General features: G+C 50.6%; 1 protein-coding gene across 1 annotated transcript in view; it reads left to right on the forward strand.

The window, feature by feature from the left end:
- Positions 1-9354: 9354 nt before the first annotated feature.
- The window catches only part of LOC134430903 (corticotropin-releasing factor receptor 1), a 31598-nt gene continuing 17827 nt past the window's right edge, over positions 9355-23125 (forward strand). Inside the window, exons 1-2 of the mRNA XM_063178788.1 lie at positions 9355-9570; positions 18448-18532. Of these exons, the coding sequence (XP_063034858.1) occupies positions 9529-9570; positions 18448-18532 (127 nt within the window). The 5' untranslated portion in view covers positions 9355-9528. The remainder of the gene's footprint in view (positions 9571-18447; positions 18533-23125) is intronic.

A 23125-nucleotide genomic window follows, 5' to 3' on the forward strand; every position in this document is an offset into this window, starting at 1 on the left:
ATCTTTTCATAAAAATCCTTTCTTTAGGATTTTCCCTACTGGGAAGCTGAGACCCCAGAAAAAGAATGCAAACAATGGTTATCTGCTGCTGTGGAATGCAACAGGTGCACCTGTGATTGGCCCGTGTTGGATGTTTACAATTAATGGCCAATCAAGGACCAAGCTCTCCTTGGGACAGAGTTGGAGAGAGCTCCTTTGTTATTCATTCGTTTTCTATTCTTAGCTTAGCTAGCCTTCTGAGAACTTTTCCTTCTATTCTTTTTAGTATAGTCAAAATGTAATATATATCGTAAAATAATAAATCAAGCCTTCTGAACATGGAATCAACATTGTCGCCTCTCTCTTCATCCTGCAACCCTTGTGACCACTGTAACAACCTACCTCCCTTCAGCAGAGAGCAGGATGTTCTCTGGGACTGCGGCCCCTGGAGCACACACAGGATTCAGCTGGGGAGGCAGTTCAGTGCCCTGGGCATGCAGCAGGATCCAGTGCTGGCTCAGCTTGTTGGCAGCATGACATAAATCATCACTTCTGCTGCCCTTGCTGCTCTGTGTGCTGGGAGTGCAGGACACACGTTCCCTGTGCTTGTACCACGGGATAATGAACCTCTGCTCTGTGCCTGGAGACACTGACAGATTGGAGGCTCCTTTTGTCCTGACCTCCTTGCACGTGGAGGAGCTGAGGATTCGGCTCTGGTGGAAGCCATTCTGACATAATTTGTCCAAGGACAAGGGCACAGCCCTCCTCTTTCAAGAAATTTTCCTTTGCTAAGGCATAGTTTAGATCCTTTACCCAGGATCTGAGGACACCAGGACCTTGGAGCGTTGCTCAGAGGGTGGACTAGGCTCCCATATAAACCCCAGCAGCCCAGTGTGGCTTTTATGCTCATCCTTGCATCCTTCTGGTGCAGAGGAGCAAAATGAACTTGTAGAGGACACCCTGACCTGACCTTGTCCGTGGGGGGAAAAGAGACCTCTTGGCAAAGCCACAATTCACTCAATCCTGAACCTGTACAAGGTGCTGAGTGGGTGATGTTATCAGAGCTGGCATTGTCTGTCTGGGATTAGCTGTGGGAAAGTTAAGCCAGCATTAGTAACCCCAGGAAAGGAGGAGAACCACAAATAACCTTCCTGGAGACTCTGGTGAGTGTCCTGAGCAGCCACTGCACTCCCAGCCTGAGCTGCCTCCCCACCCGCTCTCCTGCCTGGGCCACACAGCTCATTTTGGTTTAAAGATCTTTTATCAGCTGACAAGCCTCTGGAATGCTCCAGGCACTCTATAAGAACTGAGTTGCTCCCCGTGGCTTCCTGGAAGGAAATATTTGGGAGGTTTTGAGGGTGGCAGAAGTGACAGCTTCCCATGAAGCAGCTATAGCTCCTGTGATCTGCCCTTGGAAGTACCAAGGAAAATATCTCCTGGACCAGAACTTCTCAAAGGGCATTTCTGTGCCTCATTCAACCTGTTTTGGCACTTTTAGCTTCAGGGGAGCCTCTCACCTGATGCTCAATGCATCACCCCCCCTGACTAGAAGGCCCCAGTTATTAAAAAGCCTAAATTTCCATGTGATTTATTAAAGAAAAAAAAATGCACTTTGGGGTTTTTGGCCTCTTAAGTTGGGTGTCTTTGGGTCACTTTGGGCCTGAATTTCCTGTGTGAACGGGCAGTGACCTTTCCTGCAGGGTCAGGAGCTGGAGCGTGAACACAGACCAGTATTTTGGGACTCAGAGTAAACCCAGAGTAAACCTCTGTGCCAAGAAAGCAAATAGAGCCAGTTCCTTCCTATGTAGGGGGAATTCACAGGCACGGGACACCTCTCATAGCAGCAGCCAAGCTTTCAAAGGCAAGCAGCTCACTCAGCCTTAGATGGACAAATTTTGCTCAGTGCCTCTGCTGAGCACACCCTGCAGCCAGAGGCAGCTCTGGGCAGACCAGAGCACTGATGTGCCAAGCTGGAGCCAAACCTTGTCAAATTAATTAATTTAGATGCTTATTCTCGAGTTAATTGGAACGTGGAGCCTTTAGCTGTGTTGAGTCATCCTGTGTAGCAACAAAATCCAAGTAGGAGAAGACCCACGAGGCCGTGTCCCTGCTCTGGAGTGCATGTGGCTGTGTTGGGAAGCTCCTGGGCTGGGCTGGGCTGGCAGACTGAGCCTGGCAGAGCTGACTGTGCCTTTCATCTGCTCCCAGGTGAAAGTGCTGCCAATGCACCTTCCTCTGGCACAGGAACAGAGGTGATTGCAGCTGCATGGAAGGTGTAACCCTGCCATTTTCTGTGGGGCTGCTTTCTGAGCTGCCTTTCTGGATAACTGGCAAAACACAAGCAGCAAGATTGATGGTGGGATTGAATTAGATGCTGTGGCTGAAGCTGCATATCCCAGCTCTGCTCCAGGGTCCCAAAACCCTGGAGCCTGTCAGCTGTGCAGCAGGCAGGAAAAATCAGGGGAGAAGGATGGGAGGGAAGAACGAGGTGCAGCAATCTGTCAGTGCAGCCCAGAGGGCTCTGCTGGCAGATGGAATTGCAGTGCTGGGAGGTTCTGGGATGGTGTTCCACCTCCCAGTGCAGCACAGCTAATGCCAGGTGGCTGGGATGTGGTGAGGACTGTCCTTGCCCTGTGCACAGCCCAGTCATGGCAGGGACTAGTGACCTCGCACAGTCTGGAGCTGGCCCTGAATAACGGGGAAATCAGGCCTTCCTGCAGCCCTGCATCAGCATGCATGAGTCCAGGGGAAATCATTTCTGCCAGCAGGGATTCCCTGGTAGCCTGAGGTCAAACAGGAGCCTGGATATGGCAGATGCCTCCGGCTTCCCATCCCGGACAGCTTGGGACCTACACTGGGGAATTGGAGGAGTCAGGCAGCAAGGAGGAGAGATTGGCAAGAGGGAGGTGCTGCTGTTCAGTGAGATAAGAAAGGAGGAAAAGTGGGATTTTTCTCCTCCCCTCCCCTCTTCTTTTCTCATTTTTTCTTCTACATCCCAAAAGGGACCTGCCCTGCTCTGTGGGCAGCTGTGCCCTGTCCCTGGCTGCTCCACAGCAGTGACCCAGGCAGTGCCACAGCAATGCTCCCTGTGCCTGCAGGGACCATGAGCTGCCATGCACAAACTCCCCATTCACACATGGTGCCACCACAACACAGCCAAGGACATGTAAGGAAAGGTGAAATAGATCCCTTTCAGCAGAGCAGTTTTGTGATTTCCTCTTTCCCCTGTAATAAACTGCAGCCCTTTGGCTGGCCCTTACTCAGTGGTTAATTATTCCTAAAGAAGGAAAAGTCCTGACTGAGCAATGTTGGAGTAAAATATGCATGAGGAATACAGTTAGCAAACTGCTAAAAGCTTAAACTCTCTGGGATAAAACATTATATATATTAATAATCTCTGGGCTTTTCATAGACTAAGAGACTTTATAGAACAAGAGGGTAAACCCAAAGACATCCTAAATAAATGACTGCCCTTTGTCCCCAGCTGAAGCACTGAGGCCCTACAGGATCACAGTTAACATGTGCCTGGAGAAAAACATTTGAAAAAGGATTTTTACTTATGTGACCAAATTATTTTATGCCTGCAACTATTAAACAAGGTACTCACACCACTTCCCACGTTACCTGCACACTGGTAACAGCCAGAGAAACAGAGATCAAGGAAAGCTTTTGGCCTCATCAAATGTCAGGAGATTATCTGTGAGATTATTGTACTGAGAAAATGTGACCCAAACACATAAAGAAAATGGGCTGAAAGGTCACAAAGTGAACAAGACTTTGCCAGACTCTTTTTGGCTGCTCGTGCAATCCCTTTAGTGCCAGCACCATCCACAGCAGCAGTGAATGTTTTCCAAAGGCCATTTCAGGAAGACAGAGCAGCATCTCTCCTCAGACAGTGGCTGAGTCCAGTCTGAGGCTGCATCATCATGGAAGCAGATGGAACTGGGGCCTTGTAGGAGCTCTGCAGGGAGACCAGCAGGCTGCCAGTCTCCATCACACTGAACGGCTGCTGCCGGTGCCACCTCCAACCCATCCACTGCCTGCCTTCCCTCCTTTCCCAGCACAATGGCTCGAGCTGCCTGCTGCCTTGGCACCAACCAACCCTTTAAGTAATGCACAAGGAAGGAGAAACCTTCAAAGAAATCCCACGAACAGCTCTCACAGAAAAGCTTCAGACCAACCTGACCAATTGTCTGATCCAAGTCCTCTTCATCCCCTGCCCTGCATGGTCCTGCTTGGCCTGCCAAGTCCTGAGGACACCAGGTCACTTCATCTCTGCCCTTTGTGCCAGCGCAGAGATGTCTTTTATAGAATTCTACATTGCATTTGGAATTTTATTTCATTTTTATTTTGCTGCTTTTTGTTGTCTGTGTTGAGGCCCTGTGCGTCATCTCATCTCAGTTTTATTTGATTGCCTTTTGGAGATGAGGAGATTAATATTTCATCAAACATACAGGGAATAAATAACCAGATTTGAAAGACATCCAGAACCTTTCCTGCCTTGATGGGCACTTGCAGACCTGAGGAGCAGGGAGGTATTTTTACCACAAGCTATTTCTGAGGACATCCCAATCCCTGCCACAATCTCTGCAGGACATTTCCACCATCCATGCCATGTCCGTGTCCATGGTGCCATGGGGTTATGCCAAAAGGTGTGAGTGCAACACTCTGGAGATGCCCATTTCTCTGTGGGACAGAGGGAGGGCTCAGCCTGGACAAAAGGAGGCTCAGGGGGGACCTTCTGGCTCTCCACAAATCTGACAGGAGGGGGCAGCTGGTGGGGTCAGGCTCTTCTCCCAGGGAACAAGAGACAGGATAAGAGAAAATGGCCTCAAGCTCTGCTAGGGGAGGTTCAGGTTTGACATCAGGAGGAATTTCCTCATGGAAAGAACTATTAAGCATTGCAAGGGACTGCCCAGGGAGGTTGGGAGTCCCTATCCCTGGAGGTGTCCAAGGAACACCAGGACATGGCACTCAGTGCTCTGGGCTTGGTAACAAGGTGAGGATGGGGCACAGGTTGGACTCTGTGGTCTGGGAGGTATTTTCCAATGTTATGATTCCATGATCCATGCAAGAGCCTCTGTACATCCTTGTACATCCATGGAACTCACGTACATCTGTACAACACAGCAGAATGGTGATGGGTCCCTGTGCTGCCAGACACAGCCACAAAGAGGCTCAAAGCTGACAGGGCATCTCTCTGTGCATCTCTCTGTCACACAGTGTGTGAAGACAGAGCCACTTTCTGCTGGTGCTTTGGTGGGATCAGTTTCCAGAATAAAACCATGGAGTTTTTCCCAACCACAAACCACTGTGATCTGTTTGATGGGAAATGCCAACTGCTGATTGGGAAATTTCAGTTGACTTTGCTTTGAATGAGAAAAATAATAATTATGACTTTTATTATGATCAGTTTAGCATTCTGCCTTGAGGTTTAATTAGCTGAAGAACAAAAGCTTTTGTGTTTCTGTTCTATTCAAAATTGACACATCCTCCCAAAAGCAATTTGAAAAACATGGCAAATGCTTTTGAGAAACTTGGGAAGCAAATGAGAAATTCAGTTAGATCCCAGATCTTTGTGGGTTTCCTTGAGTTTGCTTGTTTTAGTTTGCAGGTGCCATGTTTTTGTAAATGTGGGATCTCCTATCAATGCACACAGTGTGGGAAGAAGAAATGGCAGGAGGGAATTGTCTGTAAATGAAGGAATCAGTCACTTGCTGCATGGAGCAATAATTCAGAGTGAACACAGCTCCATGTGTCTGAGTTTTCCTTCTCCCAGCAGGACGCTAGCTTGTCTTCCTGCACGGCCAACTTCTGCATCTCCAGCAGAGTTTGATGGGACAAACAGGGGTCTGAGGTGTCCAGGGGCCACCCAAGCATTTTGTAAAGCCTTCAAGACCAAGAAAATCTGCCAGCACAGCTCTAAGGTAATACTCACTAAATGAGGTTGGTAACAATCTTTGGTTTCCTTCCCTGCAATGTTACCAGTGAGGCTGTGGCTTCAGCTTTCCTGCTCTTCATCTCAGAGCAGCTGTGAGACTTGCAGGGGTGAAGCAGGTGACAGAGTGGTCCAATACAACAGGGATACCCACATGTGAGGCATGATTACACTACGTGGTGAGCAGGAATGAGGGAAACCCAGTCCCAGCAGCCACTTTCTTTTGTCAGGCAGAGTTTGAGAGTGTGTTCCCCTCATTGCAGGTCTAGGAGAAGGGAAAAGGACACAGGACAGAAAACCTGGAAACTAATTTTAAAAGCAGGGCAAAAAACAAGTCTCCTGGGAGAAACTTAATGTGTTGGGTTGGATTTTCTCTCAGCCTGCAGCTGCTAACACAGCCCCACGTGCTGACAGCCTGTCCTCCCCCGAGCTGCGCCCCGAGCATTCCCAGCTCCACTCCTGGGAAAGAACAGTCCCAGCACACAGGTGAGGAAATCGAGGCACACTGCTGATCTCAGCTGGGATTTCAGCTGAAAAGCCAAACCTCACCCCTCCACCAACCTGACCTAAATGTCCAGGACACTGAGGATTATTTTCTCCTACAGATGTCCCAGCTGGAAGCAAAGCCCTGCTACCAATGCTCCATGTGAGAAGCAGGGATGCATTTCCCTGCACCCTTTCAGTGCACGGACCAGTCTCATCCCTGCAGTGCAGGAGGGACACATGGAGTTTCCCCAGGCCAGGGGAGGGTTGGCTACAGGGACAGGGTAGGAGCAGGGCAGTGCTGTAAGTCCCACAAACAGCCCCTAAGTGCAGCTGTCATGAAGCTGCTTAGACATAGGACCATCAAACCACATGCAGTTACATAAAATAATAATAATTTACCAAAGGCAGATAAGTCAGACTAAACCTTTTCCCTCCCTCCTTCCTGGAGAGCTGATATTTCTTTCCATTGTCTCCATCCCTAATACCCATGTCCCACGTTTGTCTCTGCACCACACCGAGAAGTTTGAGATTAACCATGACGAATGCACTGATTCCCATGTCTCAGGGACTGTTCTATTTTTCCTTTGCCACATCTGACAAGTTGCATTTTACTATAAATCCCCTCAATTAGGTGCTTCAAACAGCACTGCAGCCTTTTCCCTGATATATGGGGAAGGAATTATCTTCATGTCCCTGGCAACAAATTCCTTAACTAAAAATACTTAGTGTTCCCTTCTGCCTTCCCTGCATCACCTCACACTTAGGGCACCTGAGCAGAGCATGGCCATCTCACACTTGGTGGCCATGGGCAGGCTGAGATGGTGAAAGACATTCCCTGATCTTGGTGTGGGAATTAGATCTCTGGTGCTTCTCATTGCAAGGTTCCTTCTGTCCCCTGGGTGCACAAAGCCCTGAGCAGCCCCCAAAACCAGAGTGTGTTTTGTGACCAGGAGCTGTGCCCTAGACCTGCGATGGTAGAAGCTGTCCCATGGCAGGGAGTTGGGAGTACATGATCTTCCAACTCAAACCATTCCATGATCCTATGATGCACTCAGCTGAGGATGCTCAAAGTTATTAGGAGCAAGCTTTCTCAAGCCATTTTTAGAAAATTCTGCATTTTCCATGGGCTTATTGAAGTGAGAGGTAACTCAAGGGTGGCTCTGGAGCCTGTCTCATCCCATACTTGTCATGGGAGGGATGCTAAGAGACCTCAGAAACAAAAAGTTTCCTGAATTTACCAGAGCTTTATATATTTTCAGATTTCTTTGCCAAAGCAGTGACATAATTAATTTAACCCAGCTAATGCCAGAAGATTTATGTCTGTGTTGTTTATTCCCCTTAGTTACTGGGCTGGGAATATTTACCCTTAGGGGGCCCCACATGCTGGGGCACAGCCCTGGCCAGTCCTTGTGCCTTGGTCCTGCAGCTCAGGGAGGACCTCGATCCCCTCCTGCCCTCTCAGGTGCTCCAGAGACAAAGAGCAGCTCAGTGAAGATGGATGGAGGCTGTGGCTGCGAATTCATCGAGGGACACTGCCCTCCTATTGATCCATCTGCAACCTGCTGTGGTCTGCAGCCATTCCCAGAGGCAGAGGCTGCAGCTGGGAGCGTGATCCAGCACCCTGCAAGAGGCTGGTGGTGGATGAACCATCAGCACCTAAGGGAAATATCCCACCCCTGGATGGTGGTCCCATGCTTTCCAGCACCCCCTCCCAGCAGTAGACCTCATTGATCCCTGTTTCCTCAAGGAAAGAAGGAAGCACAGTGTGTTGTCTGGCTGTCTGCTCTGGCTCACCTCAGGCTGATGGAGCTTGGCTCACTCCCAGGATAGGCACAGCACCCACAGCTGGGCAGCCCCCAAACCTCAGTGAGTACAGAAGACATGCTCTGAAACTGCCCTGGCATGGGGGAGCGGGTTTAACCCAGCCAGAAATTCATCCAACTCAGGGATGGACCCAATCCTGACCATGGCAACCCTAAGAGACAGGGGTGTGGGGAATCCCTCCCCAGGGGATGGCTGCCTGGGGACTGCAGGAGCTGAGACACAGAGATATGACAGGAGACCCTTTAAAGCCTGGGGGTTATGCTGGGAGAGAAGGGAAATGTCATTATCCAAGACCTTAGGAGCATCATCCAGGCTATCCCACACCACTGTCCCCCCCTTCTCCACCATTTCAAGCCCCATCACCTCTGCCCCTCCCAGCCTGCGGGACACAGCTCGGAGCCAGCAGCACCCCCAGCTCCTCCGGGTCCGCCCTTGTGATCAAACACCCCCGCACAGCCCTGCTGTGTCAAAGACCTGCACCCACCTGCCCCACATCCCCGTCCTTCCCTCGGGAGCATCTCCTCACAAGGCAGGGCTGAAACCCCTTCCACCCCATCCCTGTGGAGGAGAAAAAGGCCTCTGCCCTCCCTTCGTGTTCACCATCCGTTTTGCAAAGGGGCTGCAAGAGCTGACGGGGGAAACCTGGGGGAAACTGGGAAACTTGTCCCAGTTCCTGCGACACAGCCCTGGAGCGAGATCCCCGAATGCACAACGCCCACCCATCCTCATCCTCATCCTCATCCTCATCCCCGGCACGCTGCAGCCCCGAACCCTTTGCGGACACAAGGGAAGCCCGCAGGCTCCGCAGGAGAGACCCCACAGCGTCTGCACGATGGGAGTGAGAGCGGTGGAGAGGAGAAACCCCCCAAAACCCCCCGGGAGAGCCGCCAGGGTGGTCCCTGGGCCGGGGGAAGTTTCTGCTGCTGAGGATGCTGAGCGAGGGAAGGAGAAAGGGGGAAAAATCAAACCGAGTTGGAAGGCACCAGAGAGGTGGAGAAAGGGAAAGGGGAGGAGGGAGAGGAGGAGGGAGGGAAGGGGGAGTGGGAGGCTGGCGAGGAGGGATGCAGCCCATCGCCAGGCGAGCTGGAAGGTGGGCAGCCGGAGCACCGGCTCCGGGGAGGTTATAAAAGGCAGGAGCGGGACGCAGAAGGAGCCGCAGCCTCTGCGCAGCCCCGCGGGGACCCGCCAGGCTCCTTCGCTGCCAGCCCGGAGGATTCTCGCCCCGACGGCAGAAGCAGCCCAGCGGGAGCGGGGACGCTGCCAGCCATGCCCCGCGGAGCTGGGCGCACGGGCAGCTGAGGATGGTGCCCAGCCTGCGTCCTGCCCTCCTCCTCCTCCTGCAGGTAAGATGCTTTTAGTCCTCTTCTCCCAAAAGGGCCCTTCTGCCCCCTCCCCATCACCCCTGCGCCGTGCATCGCCCGCGTTCTCCGCAGTGACTTTTCAATTTCTTTGAAGGGAAAAGTAAAAAGAGAAACCGCAACACAAAGGGCTCTCGGGAGAATTCCTCCAGTCGAGGCACTGGGGCTTGGCAAGAGCTCGTGATGCTCAGAAACTATCGGGGAGGGGGGCTGAAGTGAGTGAAAGGATCATTTAAAGGGGAAAATTACAGCCAGGTCCTTCTGAGCTCAGCCCAGGAGCTCCCAGCCTTGCACCTCCCAGTGAAACCAGCTGCCACCAGTTTCCCAGGCTGCTGGGAGGGGGTGGCCACTCTGGGGGTGTGATGGATGTGGACAATGCAAATACAGAGTCCAGCCCTACCTCCCATAATTAATTTTCTAAGGAACCCTCTCTTTTACCACCCTGCACCTGCAAACCACAAGACTTTCTCTCTAATTTGATCGCTGTGGAACTGTAGCCACTGCTAATTTTGCAGCTCTGCACAATATGCAAATGCTGTGTCAGAAGCAATATTCCTTCTCCTTGAGGGCTCATCAAGGAGGGAAACAGCCCAAAGCTTGTTTGAATCCCAAACTCTGGGCAAATGAGATGAAGGGGTTTCCAGTGAAATCTTGAATTTTATTTGAACAAGCTTATAGTGGCAGTTAAACAAAATGATCAGGTTTTTGATACAACCTCTGTGTCAGGGAGGGGTAAAAGAGCAAATCTGCCTGGCTGGCTGCAGAATGGTGTCTCAGTGGCCCAGCTGGGACTGCAGAGTTAAAACAGCAGGTAAAGCAGAGGGAGAGCCCTCCCCATTGGCACCACTATGGCTCGTACCCTGCGGGCCGTGCACCTCACACATCTGCTGCTCCTCTGGGCCAGGAAAGTTCTCACTAAATGATGAGAAGAGCTGATGTGCACCAGGATACCCCCTGCCTAGTTGGTATTGCTTCTAAAAACTCTTCTTCTGAGCAGCTGCTCTCTCTTATTGCTGCAACCCACTAAGCCTGATTGATAGGATTTATGGGAGCTCTTTTGCTGTTACATCCCCTGGTTCAGGTTTTCTTTGGCTCTGATGTAAGAAATAAAGATGAGACAGGGCAGGATCTTTTCCCCCAGCCCAGGTCCTTCTACAGCACAGACCCAGTGCAGTACTGGGTCATGTCCTGGTGGTACAGCCACTGAGCATGACAGCTCCTAATACCCCCAGTCAGCAAAAAGTGGTCCAAAAGAAGCCCAAAGGTGTGAGACACAGCTCCCATCCTCTGTCAAAGCTCCTTAGGCTCAGGGGACTCTTGTGCCATCCCCAGGTGTCCCCCAAGGATATTCTCCTTGTGAAGGTGGAGCAACAAGTCCTCACAAACCTTCCAGAGTTTGAGACAAGGCCACCCCTGTGCTGGGGCTGGGACCAGGAGTGGGGAAGGGGTCACAAAAACCAGACCAGACAAAGAGAAGCCTCTCCCAGCTGGCTTAAAAAAGAAACTGCCAATCTACAACCATCTCCCCCTTTGCAGTCAAGCTGTCTATTTCTCCTTATAAAAACACGCATTCAAAACTCAGATACTTTTCCAGAACCGTCCCAACCCTCTCCTGGGGACAACATGGGCTAAAGGACCACGAAAGTCCAGCTGTGAGTGCATCCCTGCAAACAGGTGTACCTGGATGCAGCAGCATCCCGCCTGTGAGTGCAGAGACCTGCAGCAGCCCAGCTCCAACCCAGAGTCAGCAGGGACAAACCTCCCCTGCAGACACTGGGTTGGCACAGTTCAGGTGCTCCCCATGCACCTGGCTTGCACCTCCACTTCAGCATGGGTTTGCTCATGTTGCTTTACTGAACAGACTTGCCTCAGGAGGTCGGACAGACAAACTAGGAGACAGGCAGCCAAACTTGCTGCCAAGTGCTCCCTGGCACCCTGCAAGTCATTAAAACAAACTAAAAAAGTGATTAAAAATAAACTAGTCCACCTGCAGCTCTGTCAGGAGCCAATTACATTTCTGGGGCTTGTAAAACTGCAAAAGCATTTTATGAAAAATCAGGGATTGATGATGAGGGTGTGATAGTTTCCCCTCTCCTCTCACTTGACCACCTCCAGCAGCAATAAGCCCAAAAAGCAGCCCCTGCCCCTTCCATACTCGAATCCTTGCATAAGATGCAGAGCTGCAGTTGCAGGACGTGCTGACCCTGGGGATCTCTTCCAGTCCTCGCTTTCCTTAAAAGCTGGGCTTGATTCAGTGTGTATGAAATCATCCCTGTGGTTTCACATCTCCAGCAAAGAAGTGAATGGAAAAGGCACAGCCTGTTCCCAGAATAGCTGCACTGTCACCGTAGGATGTATAGGAATACAATCAGAATATCCTGCATCACCAGCTCAACCCTGCCCTGAAATCCAGCTCTGCTCACCCAAAATCCTGCACAGGGTTAGCCTAGAAGTTCACTGTGAGTGACAAGTGCAGGCTGCAATTGAGTCTGCAGTGTTTATAGAGGCTGCATCCGTGGCTTTGTCTGTGAGAACAGCTCTTGAACCCAGAGAAAGCCCAAATCAACCCCCAATCCACGGAGTTCCCCCACCAAGCAGAGCCCAGGAGCCATTGTCCGACACTCAGAGCTGTCACTCAGGAGAGGGTGGCTCTTTCTGAAGATGGAATAACATACCCAGGGCCCATCTGTTGTTTTTCCTTTTTTCCCTAACTGTATTCTGAGCTATGAAGAGACCCTCCTTCTCTGCTTTATCTACAGTCACCCTCCTAGGAGCAGTCGCCTCCGTTCCAATGGCCAAGGGCAAAGTGTGTTGGTATTTTGCAGATCACAGTCCCTCTTCCACCCTGAAATCTGCACTATCCACTGTGCAAAAGCAGTGGCAGATGCAGCTTTGGTGTGGCCAAGCTTTCCTGAGCTGTGAATGTGAATAAACCAGAAAAAAATTATGGGGAATTTAACTGTGGATGTTCAAACCTAAAAAGGTGATGGGTGAAGGAGGAGGTTTGGAGCAGTCAAGATGAGGGTTTTGGAACAGAGCTGGAGGGAAAAATGTCCAATCCCAAACTGAAAATATCTGTCAATTCACAGGAGTTCCACATGTACAATCTGTAGGACAGTTTAATAAAATTAAGAAAAACAGCCCTCCCCAGGCTTGGAGTGTCCATCACTCCAATCTTTCTCAGCAGCCTTTGCCCCTGCAAATCCAGATCTCACAGGAGCTGCATGGATTGCGTGCCCTTCCCCAGCTTGATGATGCCTTTAGCTTCCAACACCCAAATGCCATTAGTCATTTTTTCACCTGTCCCCAAAAATTCATGTCTCTCTTGACAGATAAATGGAATCAGAATTATTTATGGCATGCGAGGGAGACCTGAGCTTAATCCAGGAAAACCTTTAATTGCTCATAAATCAGTTTTTACAGGGCATTCATTTAGCCCTGATTGATATTCTTTTGTTAGGATCTGCATCCAGCACACTTGGAGAGAGACTCCAAACAGAATAAACTGTTTGTCTGTGAGAACAGTTTTTGAACCCAAAGAAAGCACTCACCAAAGCACTCACTAAAGCTCCTGTTTACACACCACAGGGACTGGCCCTCTAATACAGATTAATTAATAAACTCGCAGATTTTAATGCCAGATGGAGCAGGGAGATGTTCTCACTGCCTGCTCTCCCCCTGAGTAACACCAGCCATGGAAAATCCCCGCACGAGTCTTGCTTTGAGCCTTGTTCCATTGCCTGAGCTTTGCCTTGATGTCTCGATGATGGCAGGGCTGGGGATGGGCTTTGGAAGAGAAATGAAGGAGCAGTGGGGGCTTGGTAGGGCAGCACAGGGGCTTGGAGGAGCCCTGAGGTCATGGCTGGCAAAGCAAGTTTCTGCCAGGTCTAAAAGGGGTAAAGAGGGTTCTTCATGGACCAGATGCTGCCTGGAGGTTTAATTTGGAAACTGTTCCAAATGCTTCCAAGCAAAAGCCCTCAAGGTGGAGCAGGTAAGGAGCTCCCCAGCTGCAGAAAACAGTGCCTGGAAGCCAGAGGAGACAAAGGCAAAGAGATCCCTTGCAGTGAAGGCGGGAGACATGGGGGGGTTGGAGGCACCTCCAGGCACATTTGAGGGGCAGCTCTTTCAGTCTTTAAGGTTGTTGCAGGCCACCTTCAGCCTCCAGCTGCAGTCCTGGCAGGACATGCCGCTCCCTCCCCACACCGTTGATGCTGCTCTGCCACCCGAAGTTGGCATCCAGCTCTGTTAACATCACTGTATTTAACACCCAACGTCTGGCACCTTTTGCTGCAGGCTCAGAGCCAAGAACAGGCTCCATCCCAGCCTAATGCCCCGGGGAGCCTCAGCAAAGGTCCAGGGCAGCAGCTGCTCAGCCCTTCCCTGCCCATGTGTTCCAGGAGGTCTTTCCTCTTCCGCATCAAGTGTTGTAGTGGGCAGCAAGCCCAGCCAAGCCAGGGAGCAGAACTGATGTGTCAGAGAGGTCCCTACAGCAAGGGAGCTCCAGAGTGGATGGGGTTGTCCCCCCTGCCAGGAAGATCACAGTGGCCACCACTGTCCACTGCTCCCACTGCCCTCCCCAGCTCTGTGCAAGCCCCTGTCTCCCACGGCCTCATGCCAGGCTTCAATCCTGCTAATTGCTCTGCTCTCCAATTACAGCCCCTCGGCACTGCACCTCCTAGATTGCTAATTAGGCTACAAGGCATCTATATCGTGCTCAGAGCTGTCAGCCCTTCCTGCCATGCAGATCCCCTCTTTTCTGAGGCAACATTATAGTGGTGGCGGGGATGACAATGACACACGTGCTTGTCTCTGGGTAGCACAGCACAGGGGGTGATATTGCAGTTGGATGTGAATGTATTAATTAGTGTCCATGGATTGCTTTGGAGAGCAAAAGCACCACAAGGGGACATTAATTCCTAATTGTTATTAATTGAATTTTTCTGCCAGGTCAGTGGCAGGTCACAGAGACTGACACCATGTGTGTGTGATTGTGCTGCTCACCCTCACAGCAGCAGCCAGACTCCCAGTGCTGATGAGCTGACACTGTCCTAGTCCACAATGCTGCATCTCCTGGCCCAGGGGACCTGCCATCACCACAGACACAGGAACAGCTGGGGTTTTTCTGGAGCCCTGGTGGCACCAGGACATGGTTGGTGTGTCCAGATTGGAGAAATCTGTCCCACACGATGCTCCACAGCTTGAGTGACCTGAGGCAGGTGGTCCTCAGTGCCTCAGTTTCCCCTCTGGGACAGCCCTGGCACGGTGGGTGGTAGGACACCAACCACAGCAGATGTTTGCTCTGTGTGGGATGCAGGAAACATGGGAGCAGTGTCAGGGTTTTGTGTCTGAGCTGTGCAGTGAGGACTGGGGGGGCTGGTCCTGCTACAGAAAATGTGGGGATGAAAGGAAGGAGCTGGTGCTCTGTGAGGTCCAATACTAAACCAGAACCACGTCTGTCACAGACGTATTTTCATTAAAATCCTTTCTTTAGGATTTTTCTCCCTTCTGAGAAGCTGTGGCCTCAGCAACAAAATGTAAACAATGGTTATCTGCTGCTGTGGAATGCAACAGGTGGATCCATGATTGGTCTCAGGTGGATGTTTGGATTTACTGACCACTCACGGCAGAGCTGAGTCTCTCTGTTGAGACCCAGACCTTTGTTATTCATTCCTTTTCTATTCTTAGCTTAGCTAGCATTCTGAGAACTTTCTCTCTATTCTTTTTAGTATAGTCTTAATGTAACATATATCATAAGATAATAAATCAAGCCTTCCGAACACGAGGTCAACATTCTCGTCTCTCTCTCCATCCTGCAATGCTTGTGACCGCTGTGACACACATCTGTGTATCAAACACAGATGTTACAGAGCTGGAAGGGAGCTGGGCGGATGCTAAGGCAACAGCAGGGGAGACAGTGGTGGCTCCTGATGGAGAAGAAGCTGCTGGCACCCACCGGGCCCATGCAGCTCCTGGCAGAACCATCACCCATCCTTGTGGGAGCAGCTCCCCTGGCGAACTGTGAGCTCTGTGCAAAGCGGCTGCTTCCAGAGGAGCAGATTGCCTTCCTTCCCGGACAGCTGAGAGCTCAGCTGAGGCTCCCCAGGATTTTGGCAGGCTGAGGGAGGTCACAGAGTGTTCCTGCCTGCAGAGCAGGATCTGCCATGGCTGTGTGAAGGCACGGTCAGGAGGGTGGAGGAACACAGCCCCTCTCTGGCCCAAGCACGACCCACTGCCGTGTCGGGGCTCTTGAGGTGAGCTTGGCTGCAGCCCGGCCAGGCTGGGCCCTGCTGGGCACCATGTGGCATCTTACAGAGCAGCAATGCTCTGGCACCAGAAGCTCCTCAAGGACAGAGCTCTGACCTGTTCTCTCTGTAAAAGCACAGGGAGGGGTTGCACTAACGCACAAAGAGTAAAACAGATAAGACAGCAACCAGCAATAAGAATTTTTTTCACGGGGGCAAATCTCCCTGCAGCTGCCACCACCCCTGCTTATTCCCCTCAAAGTGCTGACAGGAGTGGGGCTAAACTCTGCCTCTATCAAGAGCTTTGGCCACACTGCAGTACGACAAGACTCAGAGCTTGGTTAAAAAAACTCTTAGTATTAGTTCTGTTTTGGGGATTGTTTTTTTTCCTTTCTTTCTTCCTTCTGTAGCTGTTTCAGGTCATTTACAAAACCTGCAAAGAGCCAGTGACTGCTCCATCCACACTCCTCTCTGGCTGTGGCTTGGTCCATGTGCTGCTCAGTGCCAAGACCTCTCCCTGTGTCTGGAAGGAGAATGGGCACTACCAGGATGGAGCAGGCTGGGATTAGGAGAAACACATCCAATTAACACTTGAAAGCCTATTCAGATAGACAAACTATCCCAGGCATCTTTTGGGTAGAACCCTTCTGTCCCATCTGCCAATGCCAAGAGCCACCAGGTGTGGTGGGCACCAGCTGTGGGCATCAACACAGAGGGGAGAAGACTCCCTACACCTTGATTCCTCCCTGTCTGGAGTTTGTGTGGTCTCAGGTTCTGAAAGGAGACTCAGGAGGTGCGGGGCTCCTGTAGGACCAGCACCCAGGAGCTCCAAACAGCTCTCACACCGGGGCAGGGTTGAGCTGCCGGATCCTCTGTGTCATCTGGAGCAGTCACACAAGGCAGCTATTCTCTGCTCCATTTATACCTCTGCCTGACATCTTTCTTGTTGTCAAAACCAGCTTCCCAAGGCAGTAAACAGTTGTTTGGAAAAAAGCAAGTGGGTGCTGAGCTTGTCTCTGTGTCTGAATAAATCCTGTTAATGCCTTGCTAAGGCATGAAGATGGCTGGGTATGCCAGCAAGGGCAGACAGTGTTTCTATGGCTCAAGGACAAGAGGAGGAATGTCTTCTCCGTGTTCAGAGGAGTTTGGGAGGTAAATGGCACTCAGGAAGGGGGGTCAGGCACTAGGAATCAGCCTAGCTGATGGGGAAGGCAGAGGTGGTTGTCCCCAAGGAGCTGGGAGCTTTCCTGCAAGCAGGGGAGGCACAGCCCTTCCTGCCTTCAGGAACACCTCAGGGCTGTTCCCCAAGGGATCTGTGTGTGATGTCTTTTGGGGTGCAGCTCTGTCATTTAGTCAGTGACTTTTCTCCAGGGGGTTTGGTCACTCGCTGAAGGTGAAAGAAGTGGAGTTGAGTCTCATCCACCATTAGTGCTGGTGGAGGAGAGGGGATGAGCCTGTGTCACTCTTTTCTGCAAAATATCAGGTCCCCTCCTCCCCTCATCTGGCACTGTGGTGAGTTGTGAGACCAACAGCACCATCCCTCTGCCATCTCTGCAATCCCTTCATTCTGGCAATTGCCTTTCTCACTTTTAGTTTCCCCAAACTCCTGCAAAGGCACAATAATTCAATAATCATCTTTCTGAAATAGCTCCTTGTGTAGAGTTTTAGCAGAGCTGGGTAGATGTGGTCAGTGCTTTTCAACTCAATGGGAATGTTGGTGTTTGCTTGACAATTCTCCTAAAAAAAATACTGGTTGTCTGTGGATCAGATCTCCTTAAGGATGTGTATGAACATCTTCCCACTGACAGCTTACAAGGCTGTGATTTCAGTAAGGGATTGAAAATCCAAGCGTGGTGTCAGGCTCATCATGTTTCCCCTGTCTGCTCTCAGGATTGAAAGATGGTAAACCCAAAAGTGTTGATTAAAATGATGAATAGCAGAGGTTCCATGATTCAGCAGGAGCTGCAGAAGGGTTTGCTGAGGGGGGTATTCAAGGCAGGAGAGGATCACTGGGTGTTGTCGGGCTTGCAAGGGTTGCAGGGTGAAGGGAGAGGCGAGAATGTTGACTCCATGATCAGAGGGCTGGATTTATTATTTTATGATATATATTACATGAAGACTATACTGAAAGGAATAGAGAGAAAAGTCTCAGAAGCTGCTAAGCTAAGAATAGCATAGGAATGAATGAACAAAGGAGCTCTCTCCGATTCTGTCCTAGAGAGAGCTCGGTCTTTGATTGGCCCTTAATTGTAAACATCCAACACGGGCCAGTCACAGGTGCACCTGTTGCATTCCACAGCAGCAGATAACCATTGTTTACATTCTTTTTCTGGGGCCTCAGCTTCCCAGAAGAGGGAAAAATCCAAAAGAAAGGATTTTTCACAAAAGATGTCAGTGACAACTGGGTGGGAAACAGAGAGCTGTCCCCCAGCCTTCAGCTCAGATAAGCACAATTCCCCCAGGATGCCATCCTGTAAATGGTGCATGTCCATCGTGCAAGCTTTGGGGGTGGTACCCACCCAGACATGGGCACGCTCAGATCTGACCCAAAGAGGCTTTTGGGGAAGGGGAAGCAGCACATTGCACAGATAACCCCAGCCTGTCTGCTCTGTCCATGCAGGCGTTCCTCCTGTGGGACAGCCCGGTGGCAGCCTCCATCCAGGAGCAGTACTGCGAGAGCCTGCCGCCCGCCACCAACCTCACCGGTGAGTGTCCCCCAGCCCAGCTGAGCCAGTGCCTGCAGGATGGTGTCAGGGGTGTCTCTGGGCTCGTCTGCTGCTGCATGGATCCTTTTTGGGGAGGTGGGACATGCAGATGCTGCACCTCTGCTGGTGCTGCTGCAGCCTCCTTGCAGAGTGACAGTGGTGGCAGGTAGAAGGTGCAGATCTCAGGAGATGAAAACAGAGAAATGTCTGCTGGGCAGAGGCAGAGATGGAAAAAGAGACATCAGGGCTGGCTGCCTGTTCTATGCCATGCCCAGGGACGCCAGGACTTTGGCCCCTATGTCCACCCTCCTCTACCATCCCTCTGCCCAGGGATGATGACTGGAGGTTTTGAATTTTTGGGGAGACCACGCCACCAGTGCAGTGTGGCCACCGTGGCTCTGGGCTCAGCCAAATTTTGCCCCCCCCAGCACTCCTACACAGGTGCCATTGAGCACTTTGGGAGGCCACCAGTCACAAAGAGCTTCTGGGGACACGGCTATGGCCAGGGCTGGCTCAGTCCTGATGGGTGGGAGCAGCAGGGTCATGGACAGCCCACTCCTACTCAACATTGTACATGGGTTTGATCCAATGAGGTCAGAGCTTGTGCCAAAACTGGCTTTTAGCCTATATTCAGGATGTGACTTGGATGTCACCTCAGCAGTGACAGGTCTGGTTCAGCGACAAGTTTTGGGGGAGGAGAAGTGTGAGAAGGAGTGGAGCTCACAGGGACAAGGAAAAAAGTTCTCCCCAGCTCTGGGATGCTGCAGTGTTGATTTTCCATGACTGAATGAGAATCAGAGCAGGCACCAAGGAACTCTCTGTCAGGGTGATGGATGGCCACGGGACTGGGCACTGAGGGATGGCCATGGGGACCCAGAGCTGAAGGATGGCTGCTCACCACCTATTAATAGCAGCATTAACAGCTCCTTTTTAACAAATCCCATCTTGGCACCAGCTGATCCAGTGTCTGACCAAATCCAGGCTACCTTGCCCTGCAAGAAGCTTCCCAAGCCCACGAGGTGGAGGCAGAAAGCCAGGGAACAGCAAAAGCTGCCTGTGGAATGGCAATGCTTGGATGTCTGGTCAGAGAAGAAACTTAGTCATCACTCATGTGCTTTGCTCCCTTGAAGGTTTCATCCCTCTGCTTAGCGAGGGCCTGTCCTTGGCCGAGTTTAGCTGTGATAAATCCTGACCCAGGGCAGCAGGCAGGTCCCAGAGAATCCTCATGCCCAGCTCATGGCCTTTCCCACCCCCTGCTGAAACCTCCCAAGCCCAAGGGAGAGGTCAGAAAAGGGGGAGAACTTCTGCTGTGGTTTGCTGATTGATTGCCCTGGAATCACCACCATCCTCAAGCACTGAGTGCTGCTTTCTGCAGGGATTGGGCTTTGCTCAGTGGGGATTTATCCACATGATTACAACAAGGATTTAGTGCACCTCAGTGTCCATCTCCCCTGTCAGGGGGGAGAACGTGAGGCTTCAGATTTGCAAATTGTCCATTGTTTCTACACATGCAACCTGCAATTCCTGAGCAACTCATTTGGATGGGGCTGGCATATGTGAGGGCCATTTCCAGCTGGAGGAGGGGACTTAGAACAAGAGGCAGAAGTGAAACTAATTGTCTTATGTCTGCCTGGGAAGTGGAATTCAGCACCAGTCCTGGTCCTTGGGGTCCATTTAAGCCCTGCCTGATGGAGACAGTGATTCCTATGGAGGGATATTTACTAAACTGGAAACTTTGATTTGAGCTATTTAACATGAAGAGTTGTCAGGATGATGCTAATGAGAATTGCAGCAGGGCCCTGAGACTTAATTTGTTAATGTCTTCACAACCCTTGGGAAATGACACATGCTGATAACACAAGCCCAGCAGTCCCCCAGCACGTGGCTCATCAGGGGATCTGCTGGATGCATGGACAGGTACACAGCCTCATGCCTGTGTGCAGCATCCCTCCTCCAAAACATAGCCCACCATGGGCTCTCCTCCTCTCCTGGGTCACCAGTCCCTTCATCTCTCAGTTTTAAAGATGATAAATAGCTGGGCAGTGATGTCACCAGGGTGCCAGCACTCTCCAGCATGTGCACTGAGCTGGAAAATCTCTGCCATAGCAGTGGTGTGGAGGGGGGAGGCCCACAGGGTTGTTCTGTCCAGGCTCAGGGGGTGCAGGTGGTGCAAACTGTCATCCCAGGGCATGGAGCACCTGAGCCTCACAGAGCTCTCCTGTCCTGCCCTCTTGTTGTGGCAGCAGCTCTCTGGCCACAGAGAGAAACAGGCATCATTCTGGGAAAGGCTGTGAGAAGATCAGAAAAAATAATGAGAAACAATTCTTATCCTCACTTGCTGCACCTGGTACTGCGAACATGTGGAATGTGTTATGGCAATTTCTTTACCAAAGGGTGGTTTCTCAATTAGCCAATGGTGATGGTGTTTGGATTGAAGGACCAATTAGGTCCACCTGTAGTGAACTAGGGTATAAAAAAGCAATGGGTTTCTTAATAAAGAATAATTGATCAGCCTTCTGTAAATGCATGGAGACCATGCTAATTATTACATGGCTGGGGGCCCCTTTGCACTGACATCTTATCACCATGGTTTTACCCATCTTCCTTCAAGCCCCCAGTGCAGGGTAATATCCCTGGGAATTCAGGCTCAGTGCAGTGCTCCAACTTGACAGTCTAGGTATCCATCAAAAATTCCTGTCACTGAGCCCCTGATTTTGGCTGGGACTGGGACACAGGGGCACAGCTGAATGCTCCATCAGAAAGCTGCCTTCCACAGCAGCAGTGAAGAAGGAATATCAGGCTGGACTTGAGGTCAATGTGGTGCATTCAGGAAGTCAGGTCAGCTGCACCCCCAAACATCTGCAAGCCATGAAAGTCTCAGATTAGGCTTGAAAAGGAGCACAATGGGGATCAGCATCCCTTGTCTGATGTGGACAGGTGCTGTCCCAAAGGCTCCCAGCCAGCCCATGGACTGACTCAGAGCATGGATTTCTCTGGCTGATGATTTCAACTCCTCACGGTCTGTGTGCAGCCCCTTCTCAGCCTGTCATGAAGTCCATCAGGGAGGGGCAAGGTCACTTCATCCACCGGGGCAAAGCATTTCCTGCAGCTTCAGGACTGCTTCCCTGGGGAGGGAAAGGACAATTTGAGAAGATGGGAAAGCCTCTTCCTAACTAATTAACAATGAGGCTTTTCCAAAGCAGCTCAGCTGAAAGCACTCAAGCAGAACAAGCTCGGAGCTCTCTCAAAGGGTTGTTTTGCCATTCAGAGCTCTCAAGCCTTGATCAGCCCAACTCATTGAGTTGCCACCCAATTTCTCTCATCCCCCTCTGGTCCTGGCTGCACAATCCACTCCTTTAAGCTTGTTATCATGATGAATTCTTATCCTCAATCCCGTGTGTGTGCTTAGGAGAGAAAGGGGAGCACAGAAAATTCCTTGTCAGGAAAGAAACATTTCATGCCAGTTCACCTAAAGCAAATAAAAATGACACCAAAGCTAAGCAGAAAAAAAGAAATGTCTATGGGTTTTTAACTGAAGGTTTTTTCAAGGGGGGAAGGGAGCGTAGCTTTGCATTAAATAAGGCAAATCTAATTGTTCCAGATACAGCAAAATCCTTAGGCTAAGAAGCAGTGAGTGATGAGAACATATCCTTCACAGGCACTATCAGATAAGTTTGGTAACACCTTTCACAGCAGGTGACAATTTGACCAAGAGCCTTTCCACCCACTCCAGCTCAGCTCCCAAAGCACTGACGCTGCTCCAGGAGCCCTCATCCCTCTGCTCTTTCATTCACTCACTGACTCCCCGGGGGTGAGTCTGGAATTTAAATTCATAAAGGTCAAATTCACATCAGTGACTCTTTTCAGTCTCGTTGGCATCTCTCCCACCAAGGCGGAAATATTAATGAGGAGCTGAGAAAGGGTTAAAGATGCAGTCTAGGCAGGGACTTGAGGGAGAGACATGGTACTGGGTAGTTCTGGGAAACAAAACTCTCCTTTATATGGAAAATCCTAGTGGATTTAAACATACAGTGGTGTCGGTAAGGCCATTCTGCTCCATTATCTGGGAAACAGGGATGCTAACAGCATCTCACTGATATTCATAGATTTCACTGTAGTGGAAGAGGGAAGATGAAGAGGTTCTCCAGTAGGAAACTGTGTCCTGGCACATCCCAGTGTGAGTAGCAGCTACAGCAGTTAAACTGTACTTTGGATTCGATGCAGTGAAGTTACTGCCAGAGACTGTTCAGTTGTAGCCAAACAAGAAGGCTCTGCTGGGAAAACTGCCAGGGAAGGGTTTTGATGTTTCACTCACCCACCACCAGATCCCAGCCAACCCCAGGGAATAAAGAACTTCCTGCCACACTTAGTTATAAAACAACTCCAAACACTGTGGTTCATGTCAGGAGAACAAGATAAGCCCCAAACACAACCCACTATATTATATACATTATACAAATATATACATTATATGCATTATATACATTAGATATATTACAAACATATATATTACATACATATTTATACATATATATATATACATACACATACACACACACACACACACACACACACACACATATATATATATAT

This window comes from Melospiza melodia, chromosome 30, assembly GCF_035770615.1.
Source record: "Melospiza melodia melodia isolate bMelMel2 chromosome 30, bMelMel2.pri, whole genome shotgun sequence".
Classification (NCBI taxonomy): Eukaryota; Metazoa; Chordata; class Aves; order Passeriformes; family Passerellidae; genus Melospiza; species Melospiza melodia.